The 16,809-nt window shown below is 38.7% G+C and overlaps 1 protein-coding gene across 4 annotated transcripts in view; it reads right to left on the bottom strand.

Moving 5' to 3' along the window:
- sox6 (SRY-box transcription factor 6) overlaps positions 1-16,809 on the bottom strand; it is a 203,061-nt gene that overhangs the window by 10,016 nt on the left and 176,236 nt on the right. For all 4 annotated transcript variants that reach the window (XM_088334368.1, XM_088334367.1, XM_088334369.1 and 1 more), the window contains 3 exons: positions 14,379-14,484; positions 1,476-1,649; positions 434-650 (listed from right to left, as the gene is read on the bottom strand). In XM_088334368.1, the coding sequence (XP_088190494.1) occupies positions 434-650; positions 1,476-1,649; positions 14,379-14,484 (497 nt within the window). The remainder of the gene's footprint in view (positions 1-433; positions 651-1,475; positions 1,650-14,378; positions 14,485-16,809) is intronic.

Here is a 16,809-nt window from a genome sequence, read left to right as displayed (position 1 = left end):
TAGCCACTCACAATGGCTTTAAGTGCTGCCCATTCGCAGGCTTGTTCAAGTCTATACTTACAGCTTGAAGCCTGTAATAAAGCGGCGCACTTCACGGCCCATTTGCGGAGAGCTATTGTCCAAAATGATTAAACCAAGGATATTGATTTAAACACACAAAGTTAAGTCTACATGTGCTTTTGTGGAATAGTCTGGAGTCGCTCCACCCAATAATGTGAGACAGGAATATGTCCGTTAGTTTAGTAATAAGCTAAAAATATTTAACTCCAAAAAAGGTATGTCACTATGATGTGCAGTCAGGTAAGGTAGGTAGGGCAGTCCCTCACTTGCCATGGAAATATAAAAGTAAAAATGGTGATTTTAATTCAGTTCTTTCTACCTTTACTTCACAATTTTTGGATTCACTTTTTCAAATTTATATAATGCACCTTACCCCACGGTGAAGAACTGCCTCATCTCTTGTCGGCGCGAGCGCATCATCTGCTTGTATTCTCCGATGCGTAGCTTCTTGCCGTCGATGATGCACGTCCTCTTAGGCCGTGGCTTGTACTTGTAGTTAGGGTACTTCTCTAAGTGGAGCTTGCTCAGACGGGCCTGCTCTTCGTAGTAGGGCTGCTTGTCCTGGTTGGACATAGATTTCCACCGGGAGCCTTCCGAGGGGGAAATAAAAGCACTTATTATAGTATTATTTACCCTCTTTATTGAACCACAAAAACAATACAGTAGTACATCTTTATACAAGCACATATAAACAGGAGAATTTCGGTATATAGTTCTTTTTTAAAAAAAGTCTTGTTCACTATACGAAGACAAGAAAATGCTGTAAAAATGTTTTATGTGCATGTTAATTTAAAGTTACAGTACCTTTACTTCCTCACACATACTCATTTTCTGTCAAACACACACTACTATACTCTCTCACACATACTACCACTATATTCTCATACACATAAAAGCACTATATTCTCATACACATACTACTATACTCTCTCACACATACTACTATACTCTGTCATACATAGTACTACGCAGGGAGCAACTCCAGTTTGACATCGTACTGTACCACATATACACACAGATGAGTGTGCGTCACCTTGGATACCAAAATTACTGAAAGTAAAACAAGTTATCACAACTTTATAGATGAGTGAAAAAAAATAGTAGTGTGTGTGAGAGTATAGTAATATGGGTGTAAAATCATAGTACTGTGTGCATGATAGTATAGTAGTATGTGGGAGGTATTATAGAAGTGTGTGGAATGAGAGTATTATAGTTTGTGTGTGAGAGTATAGTAGTGTGTATGACAGAGTATGGTAGTGTTTGTGCATGGGTATGACTGTGTCTGAGGTTGGTGTTACATGTGAGAGCAAGTAACATTTACTTCTCAAACGGCCTCTCATAACATTCACAGCCCTAGCGTTAGGCAGCTTGCCCCCGTCCAACATTCCCCCCTTGCCTCGCGGGAGAGTACGTACCGAGGATCTTGCTGATATTTGAGTTATGCATGTCCGGGAAGGCCTGCAGGATCTTGCGGCGCTCGTCTTTGGCCCACACCATGAAGGCGTTCATAGGCCTCTTGATGTGTGGCTCGTTGCTGTTCCTCCCTCGGGACTCCCTGAATACTCTCGCCTCTGCCGAGCCGGCGCCTCCTGTTGGCCAAAGATGATATTGTCATTAAAGGTATTCCCAAACAGAAGGTAGTTTTTTTTCATTTGGGCACAGATTATGCATACATGCTGCAAAATATTATACATGCCTGAGGCTTGAGAAATTTTGTCTGATGGTTGACCAATCTTGCTTGTTTGTTCTTAAGGTGTGATGTTTTGAAGGAACAAAACACTAACACAATAAGTGAGGCAAGCTCTGAAACAGTCAACGATTGTAGTGACCAGCAATTGCATACCACTTGTTTTTTGTTTTTGAGAAAAATCTCTCGCAATATAGAGTAGGTATTTGTAAAAATGACGATAAAATGTAGTTTACATTTTTTATTTGCAGGGGGTTCTTCACATTACAAATTAAAACTGAGAAACGCTTTCCTAATTCTAATAAATGTCCATAATTGATACATAATTGGTGCACTAGAACACATTTCATCGAGCCCTGATTAGGTGTAGCATGCAATGCCATACAGATTAATGCCAGCTGCCATTAATCACAAGGGAATAAATGTATTGACAAAGCAAAACCACCAAAAAGCAGTGTCAGCGTCATTTTTAAGCAAGGTTGTTGTGAAACTTGACAACAATTTCAAGCATTTCTAAGCACTTCCCCCAATTTTCAAACACTTTTTGATCCTTGAAAAGCATTTTCAAGGATTTCAAGCACCTGTACGAACCCTTGTGTATATGTGTATATATATATATATATATATATATATATATATATATATATATATATATATATATATATATATATATATATAAAATATGTATTGAGAGATATTTTATGAAAAAAAACATGTACTATTTCTTCACATTTTGCATCTTAAAGAATTTAGGATTACCTTTAATTTAGAGCGCCAAGAAAAGCCATCAATTGTTTACAGTGGCCTTCGGTTTCTGTGATGAATCACATCATTAACATGTTTTTATAATGCACATTGACTATGTGCATTCAGCAACTCAACTCAAGGCCTGCTCGCACTTTTTTTTTCAATCAACACCTTGCAACAGAGAGGTCTTCTTTTGCCTTCCAGAAGGCCTTCTGTATTTTCAGGATGTGAAACTGGGCAGATTTTCAAACTCTGCTACTGTAAACAAAGAATCCACACCATAGAAACGGGCTTATGTGATTTTTATTGGGAATTATTTATCCAGGAATAAATAAGGCACGACAGAAAATCTTTTTAGACAAAATATAAACCAATATTGCTCCCATAGTATAAGATACCAACAATAAATCGAAATGAAACATTTTGCGGGCAGTAAATGCTCGGGTCCACTCGATTCACGTAGGTCACACATTTTGACTTCACTACAGCAAATTTTGCCTAAAGGAGAGAAATATCCGTGCCTGATTTTTTATGTTAATGACAATAAAGACAATATTGAATCTTATGCGCATGTGCCCAGACATCTCTGATCCGTAGCTCACATTTCAGCTTGGGGCATCCATAAAATGTGAATGCGCCTGAAAACAAACAGACAACAGAGAGCTTGAGGCCGCTTGGGAAAAGATAAGCAACTTTTGGGAAAGGGAAGCTTTCTTCGCACGTCGGCCATCAGATGATTCCTTGCGTTCTCAATCAGATTCTCAGCAGAGCGCACTCGCTCTTCGCATTAAACTGTACATCAAACTGATAATGATTTCTGTTTGCATGCACATTTGCTTCCTTTTATAAGTAAGATGTGAAAGAATTAAATAAAAGCTCAATGAATATTTCAACAAACAAAAACATGTTGATAAACAAGGCTGGGGAAAAAAATAAGACAAAAAAAGCCTTCCATATGCTACGATACATCTTTAATGATCTCAAGTCTGCAAAAGAAAGCTTGGGATGACTCATGCATATTTCATCATCCACATGTGAAGCCTTCTCATTAGACCATCGCAGCAGCCGCCTGGCACGCATTACCTGGCCTTTGATTTCTATTATGATTTCAAATGATAAACAAAATCACGTTCTTAATGAGTAACGGGGACTGCGTTTGAGCTCGCTCTTCCATAATCGCTCAAGACGCTGCCCCAAAATTCAATGACAAAGCATTTCGGATATTTCTTTCTCAATGAACTCTAAGGTGTTGGAAAAACGAAATGTGTCACTGGATAGTCATGATTGAATGACAGGGTTTGTACACCTTTTTAATGGGCAAATTCAAGCTTTTTTAAAGGACTTTCAAAACCAGATTTCCAAATTCCCAAGTACCATTAAAAAAAGAAATCTGTTGTGAATTGTGTAATTTGAATTGCCAGAAATATAGCTAAGATTTACATGTGCGATTTATTTATCAAGACATATGATACTATGATCTTGAGTAAATGGCAAATATATATTTTTCCGAGAGAAATCTCTCCCCATACGGGTGTTGGTTAAAAATCACAGTTGCGGGAAGTTCTTCACAGTTAAATTTACCACTGGAAGATGCAACCTTCATTTTTGCAACACCCATAATAAAAGTCCATAATTGAGACATCGTCCTTGCATTAATACACATTTCCTAGTGCTTTGTTTAGGTGTAGCATGCATCTGTCCATTAGGGTATGCTTTAAAGGACAATTCTGTACAAAGTAATGGCTGCCACCGCTTATCACGAGGAGAAAATAAATACAATGGCAAAGCGGAGCCACGTGAGAGCAGTCCTGGTGTCATTTTTGAGCAGGCTTGTTAAGAAACTTGGCAACAATTTCAAGCATTTGCGAGCACTTCACTCAAAATTCAAACCTTGAAAACAATATTAATGGTACTTACATTAAATTACTTGATTTTAAATAATTATTTATTTACGGATTTATGTTTTTATTGACAGAGCACCGTGCCTAATTGGTTTTATTATTTATTTATTTTTATTTAATGTTTACAAATCCACAGTAAAGCTGTATTTTTTATTGTATTTAATTTTGTTGTGTTTATTATTATTTTCGACATAGTAACATTTACCTAATTACCAATGTATTCTTAAATTTAGGATTATCTAGTTATTTGACTAATTGTTTCAATAGTCGACTATCAAAATAGTTATTAATTGCAGCACTACATATTTCCTTCAGTTTTTTGGTCGTAATTAATGCATTTCCTGATTATTCATTGATCTAATGGTAATTTTTACACAAGGTAGCCTTCTTCTTAAGGTCATTTTACTCTTATAATGGTTTTGGGGAAACAGCTTGGATTTCTTTAGTTTCTTATTACTTTTAATTTAATTTTTGTGTAGAGGAAAAAAATAAAAGATTTTTAAGAATATGAGAAAGAAAAAAGAAAAGAAATTAAGAAAAAGAGGGAAAATAGAGTAAGAAAAGAGGGAAAGGAAGCAAATCGTATTTTGTGAGGGAGCGTGTGTGTGTGTGTGTGAGAAGAGAAAAAAAGAGAAAAGAGTAAAACAGAGAAGAAAAAAGCTAATCGTACTCCATCAAGATGAGTCCTGTTGCATTTTTAGTAATTCAATCTAGTTTTAGGGTTGAAAAAAGAAATGGAAGAAGGGAACAGATCAGCACAGATGACATAAAAGTCCCGTTTACAGTATCAGTTGAACATTAATTGTAGTGAAAATAATCAGACCCTCACGCTATTTTCCTTTCCATTTTTTTTCCTAGCAGCCCTAACGTTACGCGGGTTGGCCCCTGTCCAAAAATAGCAAAGCGCAAAAGGCAAATGTTGCGTTTCATGCGCCTTTAGCCTCCAGAAAGCTGCAGGCGGAAATAACACGCTAGCACGGCTGTCAGCGGAGCGCGCGGCCTCTTCATTTCATTTAGCAAGCGCTCACTGTACACGATGAATTGATTTCACTTTGTTTGCTTTTGACAAGCGTGTTTATTGTGCAATGAAATTTGGAGTGGCGGAGGCCTGACAGGATCCATCAACGGGGGCCAATCTGCTGACTGCCGGGGCCAGATGAAGGTATTCATTAGCTCAGGAGCGCCACGCTCACTCAGACAAGACAGCCAGTGTCTGCGTCCAGGGAGCGCTCCCCGTAATTTACGATGCCTCCCGGACCATTACTCTATCACTGACACTGATTCAGCAATTTATATACTGGTGTGCATGCATATGGGCAGAGGTGAGCAGCTTATGGGGAGGGACAAAACAAGCGCCTTCCATCAGCTTGCGCCGCTTCCGGAGAGAAGGCAGATTGGGCCTTTTTCTCCATCCTTTCTTGCGACCTCAAAAGCGCACCTTTTGTGAAAATGGAGTCGAATTATGTCGTACCTTTATGGAGCAGGAGTGGGCAACCTTTAGGACCCTAATGTGAAAAGGAATTTCAAAGGTATAAGCCGGTGCGCCTTATAAACTTCAAAATACATATCAAAAATACTAACACGGTGACACCTACGCAAACATGAGCATGAGTGTCACATCTGCAGGTACAGTGGTAACTCCTCATACAAGCTTAATTTGTTCCAGGATCATGCTGCAGCTTCAATTGCTCAGGTAACGAATACATTTTCCTGATATGAAATAATGAAAACTATTTGGCTTATTCCCGATTTTCAAAAGCATCCTAGTGAACCCTAATTAGCCTTAAAGCACATCTTTCTTATAACTAAAAAAAAAAAAAAAATGGTAATTAAGCATAGAAAATACAGTATTACTAAACAGAGATGATATTAACAACATAAAATGTGAGTTTGTTATGAGCACTTATCATTGAGGGAGTCAGCTATTGCTAATTTACGAGGAGAGGTGGAGTGACCTAGCACAAGAGACCGCTGATGATGCGTGAGCATGTAGTGTGCACTTCCAATGAAGTTCCTGTAACTTTAAAGGTGGTGTGCAGAACTTCTAAATATACTACTTGCTGACGCCATCTTCTGGCTAAAATCATTAATGCAGGCTCTCTTAAGCTGCTTGTGTCGCCATGCAAGTGCGTGACTCTCTTTGAACAAACTCTTCTTTTTTCATCTCTATGGGACTTTGGGTTGGCATTTGGACTGTATTTGAAACAGTCCTTCTCTTACTTTCACCATTTTCATCCGAGAATAAAATAAAACTATGAGCTTGAGCGTGATATCCCTCTCTACCCCTCTCCCTCTGCCTTATTCCTCCAGCCTCTGTTGCCAGAGATCAGAATGATATAAGAAAGATTAAAGCTGTTAGACAAAGTAACAAGCTATATATATATATATATATATATATATATATATATATATATATATATATATATATATATATATATATATATATATATATATATATATATATATATATATATATATATATATATATATATATATATAAATAGGGCAGCACGGCGGCGCAGTGGTTAGCGCTTGTGCGGCACAGTTCATGTCATGGGAACCTGTCGTGGGTTCAAATCCAGCTCCAGACTTCCTGTGCGGAGTTTGTATGTTCTCCCCGTGCTTGCGTGGGTTTCCTCCGGGCACTCCGGTTTCCTCCCACGTTCCAAAAACATGCATTTCAGGTGAATTGGCCGGTCCAAATTGTCCCTAGGTGTGAATGAGCGAATGAGTTGTCTGTCCCTGTGTGCCCTGCGATTGGCTGGCAACCAATTCAGGGTGTCCCCTGCCCACTGCCCGGAGATGGCTGGGATGGGCTCCAGCCCCCCCCCCGTGACCCTAATGAGGATAAGCGGTACGGCTGATGAGATGAGATATATATATATATATATATGGAGCGAAACACGGCAAGAACTCTTCTGCAGCTTTGTAACCTGCACTCAATGCTTTCAAAGACAGTCCTCTTCCCTGCATTTGTTGGTTGTACCCGACGATGATTTCTTTTTTGCTGACATTGTTGATCTAGTTTTTGGTCTTTGTAGATAGACAACCATTGCGGCTCTTCATGCAGCTCCTTGTCGCATATCCACAAAAACAAGTCTCCCCATCTTGTCACGAATAGTGATTAGCAATTTCAAAAGAACAGTAGGTTTTATAGCCTTGATGACATATTTCTGTTTCAATGGGGTACAAATATGTGAGTGTATCCAACAACCTGCACATTAGTGTCCTTCCTCGTGTAATCTCATCAATCTCCAACAAGAAATTAGCTGCCATATTGTTTCTCGACCATTTTGCTGACTGCCTGAAAGCACATTTTGTTTCAGGGCGCCGCAACGTTTTGGAAGCAGTTAGGTGGATGTGTGATTGCGTCGATAAACACAAATGTTTAGGTAGTGCTGACATATTCTGGGGGATACTTTAGTGGGGCTTGGAGGGGCAGAGTTGTGGGTGGGGGGCGTATAACAAAGAAGGAGTGCTGCTTAATAGAATTTATTGTGATTCATGAGGCCCGTGGCTCACGTGCGACAGAGGGATATTACAGTCCCTTTTTAATTTGTCTCTCCTGTAAACCTTGCAGATGAACGGCATGAATTACAGGCAGGGAAAATGGCTTCGTGTTTACGAGGGGGAGGAGGCGGGCAGGGGAATGAAAACGTCTAGAGGAGAAAAGTGAAAGAAATAGGGCCCTTCGACTGCTGGGCCAGCTCAGACTTGAGTGCGGCGCACCCGGTAGCGGTGGGCAGATTGATACTAAGCTACAATTGTCCTAAGATTAAAATTTCTAAGTGACCCCAAACTTTTAAATAGTAGTGTATATTAAAAACATAAATCAGCCAATTAATCAGTTATGAACATGTTAATGCTGCCCCAAAAAAATAAATGGGACTCAGCCTCAGAAAAGTCATACCGGTCCATCCTTATTTTGTAAATATGTTTTGCCTCGATAGCCTTCAAACACGATGAATCAATGATCAATTGTGCCCGTTAGTTTGGAGAAAGCGGGCTATTTGCGGCGTGATGAATGATGAGTATGTGCCTGCCGCTAAACTCTGCTGTGCAATAAAAAGCCAAACTGAAATCCCACGCCCTCAGCCACTCAAAGAAAAACAACAACGGATCATCTTCAAACAATTACACTCTGACACAATTGAAGCAGTCTTGTTTTCTTTTCCACGAGGGGCTTTCGAGACATGTTTGTATCATGACACAACATTTTGATAAAATATTTAGTCAGTTTACTACAGTATGTAAACAAGAAATGTCTATAATTTATTAATTTTGGTATTGTGGAAGAATACATGGTTTCATCATAAGACATGCCTTTCTAACATTTGTAAGCAGAGATTTATAATCACATCTGAGGCCTGTTTACTTAAAAGGTAGAAAACTAAAATTTCAAATAGCAAGTTATATTTTTATTATTACTTTATAAAAACATGTTAAAATACTTACAAATCAAAGATGCTCAAGAAAACTGGAGATGGGAATCCTTAATTAAATATATTCCAATTACAGAGAGAAATAATTTATTACTAATAATGGGAGCAGGTGGTTATGTTGACAGGTATAAGATCGAGTGACTATTGATGACACATAAGCACTTACAGTACACTTATAATTATAGTGACTGTAACTTTAAATAAACAAACACTTGAAAAAATTACAGCACAACATATCTCTACTTTTGCCAGTAGTCGTTTGCATGCGCGAACTGGAGAAGCTGATGCTGGCAGTCAGCAGTCATTAGCGGTGAGCAGTCTCGAGCAGTCTCTAGTGGAAGCCCTTGGGAGTGCTCCAGAACTGGATTTTCCTTCGTAAAGCAAGCTTTTTGTTGCAAATAAAACTCGAACACCAACATTATTGTGATTAGAGGTACATGTATAAAGAGGTTTGCATCCGCACTGATGTATAACACGAATAAGGGCTGTGTTGCATAAAATCGGTCCACTCGTTCAGTATTTTTGTAAACGTCAGCGCCAGGGCACTTTCGACATTTCTATAATGAACCATACTGTGGAGAATAGGGCCAAATTGAAACACAGACGTGACGAGTTTTCTTTTTCTGTTGTTGTCATCGGTGGTTGCCTTTTTAATGGACCACATTGTATGGGTTTGTCATTGTTCCATGAGGATTAAAGAGAAATCAGTGACCGGCTCAAATGATAAGGAAAGGGAACTCTAATGTGTTTGATGGATAACTAACCCTGCTGTTCAATTTGAAAGTATACAAATGAGAGATTTGTCTTTTGGGTGAAAAATAAATATCGTGAGTAGATTGTAAATATTGAAAATATTTAAAAGTACTGTCAAACCTCCTGCTTTGCTCCTGTTATAAACTGTAGGAATGATGTTGGCAAAAACATCAACTATTTTGTCGTCCCAGAAGGGCATTGGAAATATTTTTAGATGTCACCATGATGCTTTTTATTTAAAGCGCATGCGTTGTGGGAAAAAGCAGTTCACTGTTTTCCCTTGTGCCGTACGTAGGAGCGATACTGCCATAGGTAGTGATAAATAAATATAAATAAATAAGAAATTGGATTTCGGCATTGTATTTTGTGCAAATTGTATATTATTTTTGTATTTTGTCATTGTATTTGGTCTTCGTATTTTGTCGTCTTTGTCATTTGGGCGGTTGTACTTTGTCGTTGTTGTTTTTTGTCGTATCATATTCTGTTACAGCAATATGCCATCTTATTGAGGGGGCGAGTCAAACTGGCTAAGCTTTTCACCTATTGGTTAATCAGTGATGACTGAATTGGCCAATAATTTCTTGCCAATAGGTGACAAGAGCCGCTAGTTGGACCCGTCCCTCATTTAAAGAACATTTTTCTGTGCCAAAATACAACGACAACAAACTACAGCAACCATAGAATACAAAGAGGTCAAAATACAATGACAAAATTCAATTGGTAGGTATTTATCTGTTTATACATTAATTTCTACTTATGGCAGGCTCGGCCCTTCCATAGTGCCTTGTACATGGGAGAAATTTGTAACACCAGCCAAAATGATCAAATGTGATTGTTTCTTGATGCCTTTGGCGCTGTGCTGATTTCAAACAAAATGTGACCCCTACACACCTATCGCCAGATGTAAAATGGAGATCGTAAGTGGTGCCTGAGCTCATAACTCATAACTTTATCAAACAGAACGAATGCAACCCTGCCCTTCCTTTTTCCATAGTTAGCTTTCCACCCAGCGCTAAGCAAATATTAGCTAGAGCAACTTTATGAAGTGTTTCAACGACAGCTTTGCTTCTGGAGTGAGTGCCCGCATCACACTGAGGGGCTTTCAAATGTGTCCGGGAGGTGCGATGCCTCGTTTTCCTTCGACAACTGAGGAAGAAGTGAGCACTTCACAAACCTTCTCTTCTGTGGAGACAACGGCTGTAAACCGTCACCCTCTTTTTCCCCTTCACATCTGGATGCCTTTTGACTATCAAATTACATAATGATAGCTTTGTCAATAATTAAAGAGCACACGCAACTGCATTTAGCGAGATGCTTGTATATACAGAGAATATCATGCCAGGGAATGACCCATTCTCGAAGAGTTTAAGGAGTAAAAAAATGTTGTGAGGAGCGTTAACACTTTGCGGTTCACATCATAAAATCCTGATCCCCATCAATCAAAAACGTGTGTTTTCTTCCTGAAGCGTATCCGCAGTGCCGGTGGTGTTTTTTGAGTGGTGCCCGCTAGACCGTCTCCCCGCCTTCTCCCTCTGGGAACGGGACCTCTATCTCCTCTCCTTTGACCCCGGCCTGCTCCCATAATCTGTAGCCCAGTGGGAAAGCTGATGGGAGGTGTCTGGTTTTAGCCTCTCCCTTGGCCCCGTCAAAGAGTTCAAAGGGCCCGGCTTTTCAGTCCTGCCTGACTCTAGCGTTGCTCCAGAGGAAAGACCCCGTTGCGGTAATGAGCGCTAGAAGGAGCTAGCTCCGTTAGGATGACTTTGTTTTTAATTTAAAAAGTGGGACGCTGCACAACTATATACATTTAAATATATAACACATTTTCACTATGGTATACTTAGAACCATGGATTTCCAGATTGAGATTTTTGGCCCCTGAGTCATCTTATTTTGAATCAATACCGAGCTTCGTTCTGATATTTTAAAATACACATTAAAAGAAAGAAATAAAACAGTAATCTCTTGCTATAACTTGGTTCATTCATGGTTTCATTACTTCATGGATTTGTGTCACACATTGTGTTCTTCATTCTGATTGGGCAAACAGTTTCCTCTTTTGTCATTATTTGATGGTACAGAAGTTATCTTTGAAAATAATAAATAAGGTGTATACTGTACTTTTTTTGGTAAACAAATGCTTGAACCTGAAAAGGGCTTGTTATTTGGTTTCTGTGCATAATATAGTATTTATTGTATAATAAATTAAAAAAAAGGTTTGACATGGAACACCAACAGACATGAATGGAATTGTGAATGTAAATAGGAAGGCCTTTAACGTGTAAATGCCATGTTAATAAGTATTGTGAAAATAAATTGTTTGATTGGCGTACATATATAATCTATCCGGTGCATAAAAAAGGTAGGAAAATAAACATAGACGGAATTTGCAAAAATCTATTCATGCAAAATTCTGAAATGACAACGCATCCAAAATATGTAGCGCACACAGTCATGTCTGTGAAATGATAGATCTTTCATGATGTTTGTTATTTCAGAAAATATCATATATACCAGGAACAAAATCCTACGTACAAAAGCGCAACTTTTAGTCTGTAAAATTTTGTAATTAGCCAAAAAGGGACAGTCTGTGTGCAAAGAAGATGTAAAGTTACATTGTCCTGAGAAATATCTATCCTCTTTCCCTGAAACACTCAAAGATGAGTCACAGCAATTTTCTTCTGTGCGCTAGCTCAAAAGTGTCATGGAAACAGCCACAAATATTTTTGCCGGACAAACAGCGGCTCTGTGTTCGCACCGCTTTCTCCGTGAAGAAGTCCTTGCCACAAAGAGACATGACGCTTTGTCACCAAGGTGCAAGCAAAATTTACTATCCTGCGCCCAAGACCTCAAACAAGCACAACGGGAGCGGGAGTCCACGTTTGGAGAAAAGCCAGCTTTGTCCTGAACGGCCCTTGTCCTTAGACTCACCTACCTGTGAAAAGCTGCACTTCCTTGGAGCTGCAGCCAGTCCAGCCCCCACGCGTCTACTGTGTGCTTATTGCTAAGGAGGGCACCACCGATCAGACAGTAACACGGTACATTTGGTTGGGTTGAAAAAGTGGTCCCCAAATTACAGCCCGTGAATGTATAAGGTCCACCTCCTCATTTGGTGCTATGAAATTCGTCCCTCGCTAACGAGATGTAGTACCGATGCCCAATCTGCATGTGCACTTAAGCGCTGATAGTGCTTTTCCAGGAAATGTGCGCATTTTCATCCCAAACATCATATGTGCCTTTGAAAGGAGTCAAACATTCATCTAAAATATTTTTTTTATGTGGTCTTGGTTGACTCTACGGCTGTCAGAGCAGCCTACATTAGGACATCTGAAGAGGATAGGATGTTTCGGAAGACCCCTGAACAATACTAGACAGCATTTTGACGAGCATTTTTTTGAATCTGAAAAAAAAAAAAAAAAAAAAAAAACTCAACTGCATTTTTCGTGGTAACGGGATTTGAACTCAGGTCGCGGCATCAAAAGCGACAGACTCTTATCATTGGAGTACCAGTGATATAGAAGATATTTGAAAAGGCGTTGGTGTTATCTTATGTCACCCTTTCTTTAGTCACTGTTCCAGAGACAACTATTCAATTCTAGGCACTGTAAGTGATAAATATAGTGTCATTGTAACATTTGGAATGCACAACAAAATTGACATTCGTCTCTCATACCGTAATTAAAAATAGTGTAGTAATGGGATGAAATATACTACTTCTTTGCAAGTCAATTAGTGTTTCTAAACTAGTGGGTTGCAATCCCAACTGTATTCGGACCTGTTTAAAATGGGTTGCGGGCATTTTCCGTGGCAAAATACTGCTAAGATGAAAACAAAAACAGAAGGTCAATAATTACACTCCTCAACAGTAGATGGAGATAATGCCCTGTTTGATCTCTTCTACCTGTATCAATCTGCACATCTCATTTTTTTGTGATTTTGTTGGTTCTATTTCCCCTCTCCCCCAATAATAATGGGTCCCAAGAAAGTTAGTGATAAGGGGAAGGAAAAGTTTAAAACACTGACATCAACGATCAAATCCAATAAGGAAACGATTGCAAAATGCGAAATTGGCATACCAGTGTCTGCCACTGAAGCGCTGCTGCAGTGTATAGTAAATAGATTATAAATGCTTTATTTTTTGTTGTTTTACATGTATATTAATCTTTGTCAACTACAAAATTGAATAATTATTCATAATTAGGTACCTGCTTTAGGAATATTTAGAATTTCTTCTAGTTTGTGACTATTTTAAAGCCATTTTAGCAGCTTTGGATATTGATATATTTGCGCTATGTGGGCAGAGATGCACCACTCCTAACTACTTGCCCACTCTCACAATTGTCACACTTTCAGTTAAAAACTCCCCCTGTTCCTCATCAAAGGACCTAGTTATGTGACCCTCACAAGAACAAGTTTGGAGAAGCCTGGTTGAAAACAGAATGCTCGCATGGTCAGAATAATGACACTTATCTGCGATGTTCATGTACAGTACCTGAAGTCGTTTTGTTTTTTATAATCATTTTGTTTAATGAAAAATGGGTGAATATATTTTACTATATCTGCTTTAAAATGCACAATCCTTTCACTGGATACAATTGTCATACTTTGTGTTACAAACTGACCTCGTCCCTCATCAAAGAAGGAAATAGTTATGTGTTCTTATGGGAAAAGGTTTGGGACTGTCAGGCAGAAATTGTAACGCTAGCCAGGTCAGAATATAGTCAAAAGAGTGAAAGCATACACCCTTATTAATATGTATACCAAAACATAACATCAAAAAATATGTTCCTACCATCAAGATCCTCAGGCCTGGTGAGATCAATGACTCTGTGTCCAATCTTTCCGTCCTCCCCCAGCTTGCCGAGGTGATGCCCAATTCCTTCAAAATGGGCCCTTTCCTGTAAAATGAAGGCCGTAATAGTTTAGGAACCGCACTTTATGAATCAAGGACAGAATGATGCAGAATAAAGACGAAACATGGGATTTTTATACATTTCTTGAAATGAAATGTATTTCTTTTACAGTCCTTACCAAGAGTCAGGAAACCTTTTTACTCAAATAACCATTTAGAGGAAAATATTTTGAATTCATCAAAACCACCATCCAGACAAAAGCTAATTCTTCAGACTATTCTATTTCACTGTGTGACATTTGATGATTTGATACAATCTATAAAATAAAAATAATGCTAGAGCCTCTGTCCCATGTCAACCAATATAACATTTTTTTCTCCTGTAGTTACTAAAGATCTTTGATGCTCATTTTGACCGTCATTTTTGTGTTAAAAAAATGGTTTCAAAACAAAGTGCGGACAGAGTTATTTTGTAATACTGTCACAAAATACTGCAAACCAGAAAGATACAGATGTATTTAGGGGAGTGCGCTATGTCTGCAAAGATCAAACCATCCCTACCACTCGCCCAATCAAATTGTTTTGAGTGTATAACTGGCATTTTTGGATGTTTACAGTTTGCTCTGTGGGTTTTTATCATGCATTGTCTCAACAGTAAAAATAAATTGTTAAATGAGCTTCCATATAAAATAATTCTTAGGGATGTACAGCCAAAATGGAGTATAATGGTGTAACCCCGTAAGTGTAAACTGTGGATGATACTTTGTACAATACATTTTGGACTTAAGGTATGGCTTACTGTGCTGCTTCGGCTTCATATACACTGAAATTTGCCAGCCACAAAGAAAATTACTGAGGCCCTTATTTAATATCTGAGCCAGATGTATTTATGAAAAGAACCGTAACTTCCCCGAGAGTCATACGTTCCCAACCTCTGGTCTAAACCCACAACAGGGTTCTCTACTCTTTGCAGCGCTGAGATTTTGTCTAGCTATTGTCGCCTTCAGAAATGTCAACTACGAACCATCATTTATTCAGCATTTTCAGCTTCGCTATGTCGCCTGTCGAGTTGCGATTAAACTCGGCATGTCGTTGTACTTGCCGCACAATGAAACCCTGTCATTCAGCGCGCCCTGACAATATTAAATGTCATGTCCATGTGCATTTCCAGAATAAAATAACAGCCTTTGAATAGTTGATGCACATTACACTTAATGTATTATGCAAGGGGGAGAGTGGCGACTGCCGCCGGCTCCATTGTCGAGTGACCTACTTCCTTGGTGAATAGACACGGTTTTAGCTAGAGAGACTTGTCTCGCTCTCCAAAGACTCCTCTAGAAGATGGACACTTTGACTCTGCATGATACGCAATCCTCTCTCCGTCCCTTCTGTCAATCTTTTGTTTGGATTCTAGCAAAAGAAGGCAGGCATGATGTCGCCAGGCTAAATTTCAGCAGTTGTTTGACCTCGATGACTTGTGTTGAAATAGAGACTCAGGTGGGGTAGCGACATCATGGTAACTGCTCCCCTGTTATGTGAACATGTACTCATAAATCTTTCAGGCCGTCCTTTGTAGTGCATCACACTGTTATGTGGCAGAGAAGAAGAGAACTTGGTTTTGCAACAGTTATAGAAAAAAAGGCACTGCAATAAAAAATATATATTTACACATTGCTAGAACATTTAATTATTATTTTTTTTATATATTTTGACGATATTTCTCTCCTAAATTAATGGGTATTACTTGATGAGTAGATGCTGCTGTATTGTGTGCACAAAGAAGAATATTTTCTACGGAGACACAAAGTGACCATTACGCACCATTTTCCCCTTCACTTTTATTGCCCAGCTTTTGCGACTGTTTTTTTTCCAGGTCCCCGTAGTAGCAGGATGGCAGACAATGATGTCTTCTCCCTCCAGGTCAGGGGTCACCAACATTTTTGAAAATAAAAGTTCCATTTCTTTTCTGTATAGTGCGAAAGGCTACCATTTGTATGTGCATTTCTGAAATAATAACTTATTCCATTATACAGAATTACTACAACACTACTACAGAAATACTACAAAAGAAAACAACTACAGTACAATGAGAAAAAAACACTACAACAGAAATATTACGCCAGAAATACAACAAAAATTCTACTATGGAAGTACTACAAAAATACTACAGATATACTACAAATATTCTATTATGAAAATACAATTTGCAATTTGGCTCAATGCATTTTGAGTTGGACTGCGCCAATGACGGACTGTAAATCACATTCATTAGTTAAAATAACTATCGTTTCCATTCATGTAATAGCAAAACTGGAATTAAATCTCTTGGTCATGAAAGAGCAACATTTATGGCATCCTGAATGATTGTGCA

Source organism: Urocampus carinirostris, chromosome 4 (assembly GCF_059441175.1).
Source record: "Urocampus carinirostris isolate Australia breed hairy pipefish chromosome 4, RoL_Ucar_1.0, whole genome shotgun sequence".
Lineage (NCBI taxonomy): Eukaryota > Metazoa > Chordata > Actinopteri > Syngnathiformes > Syngnathidae > Urocampus > Urocampus carinirostris.
Note: the sequence above shows the minus strand (reverse complement) of the source record. Positions and strands in the feature narration are given on the sequence as shown.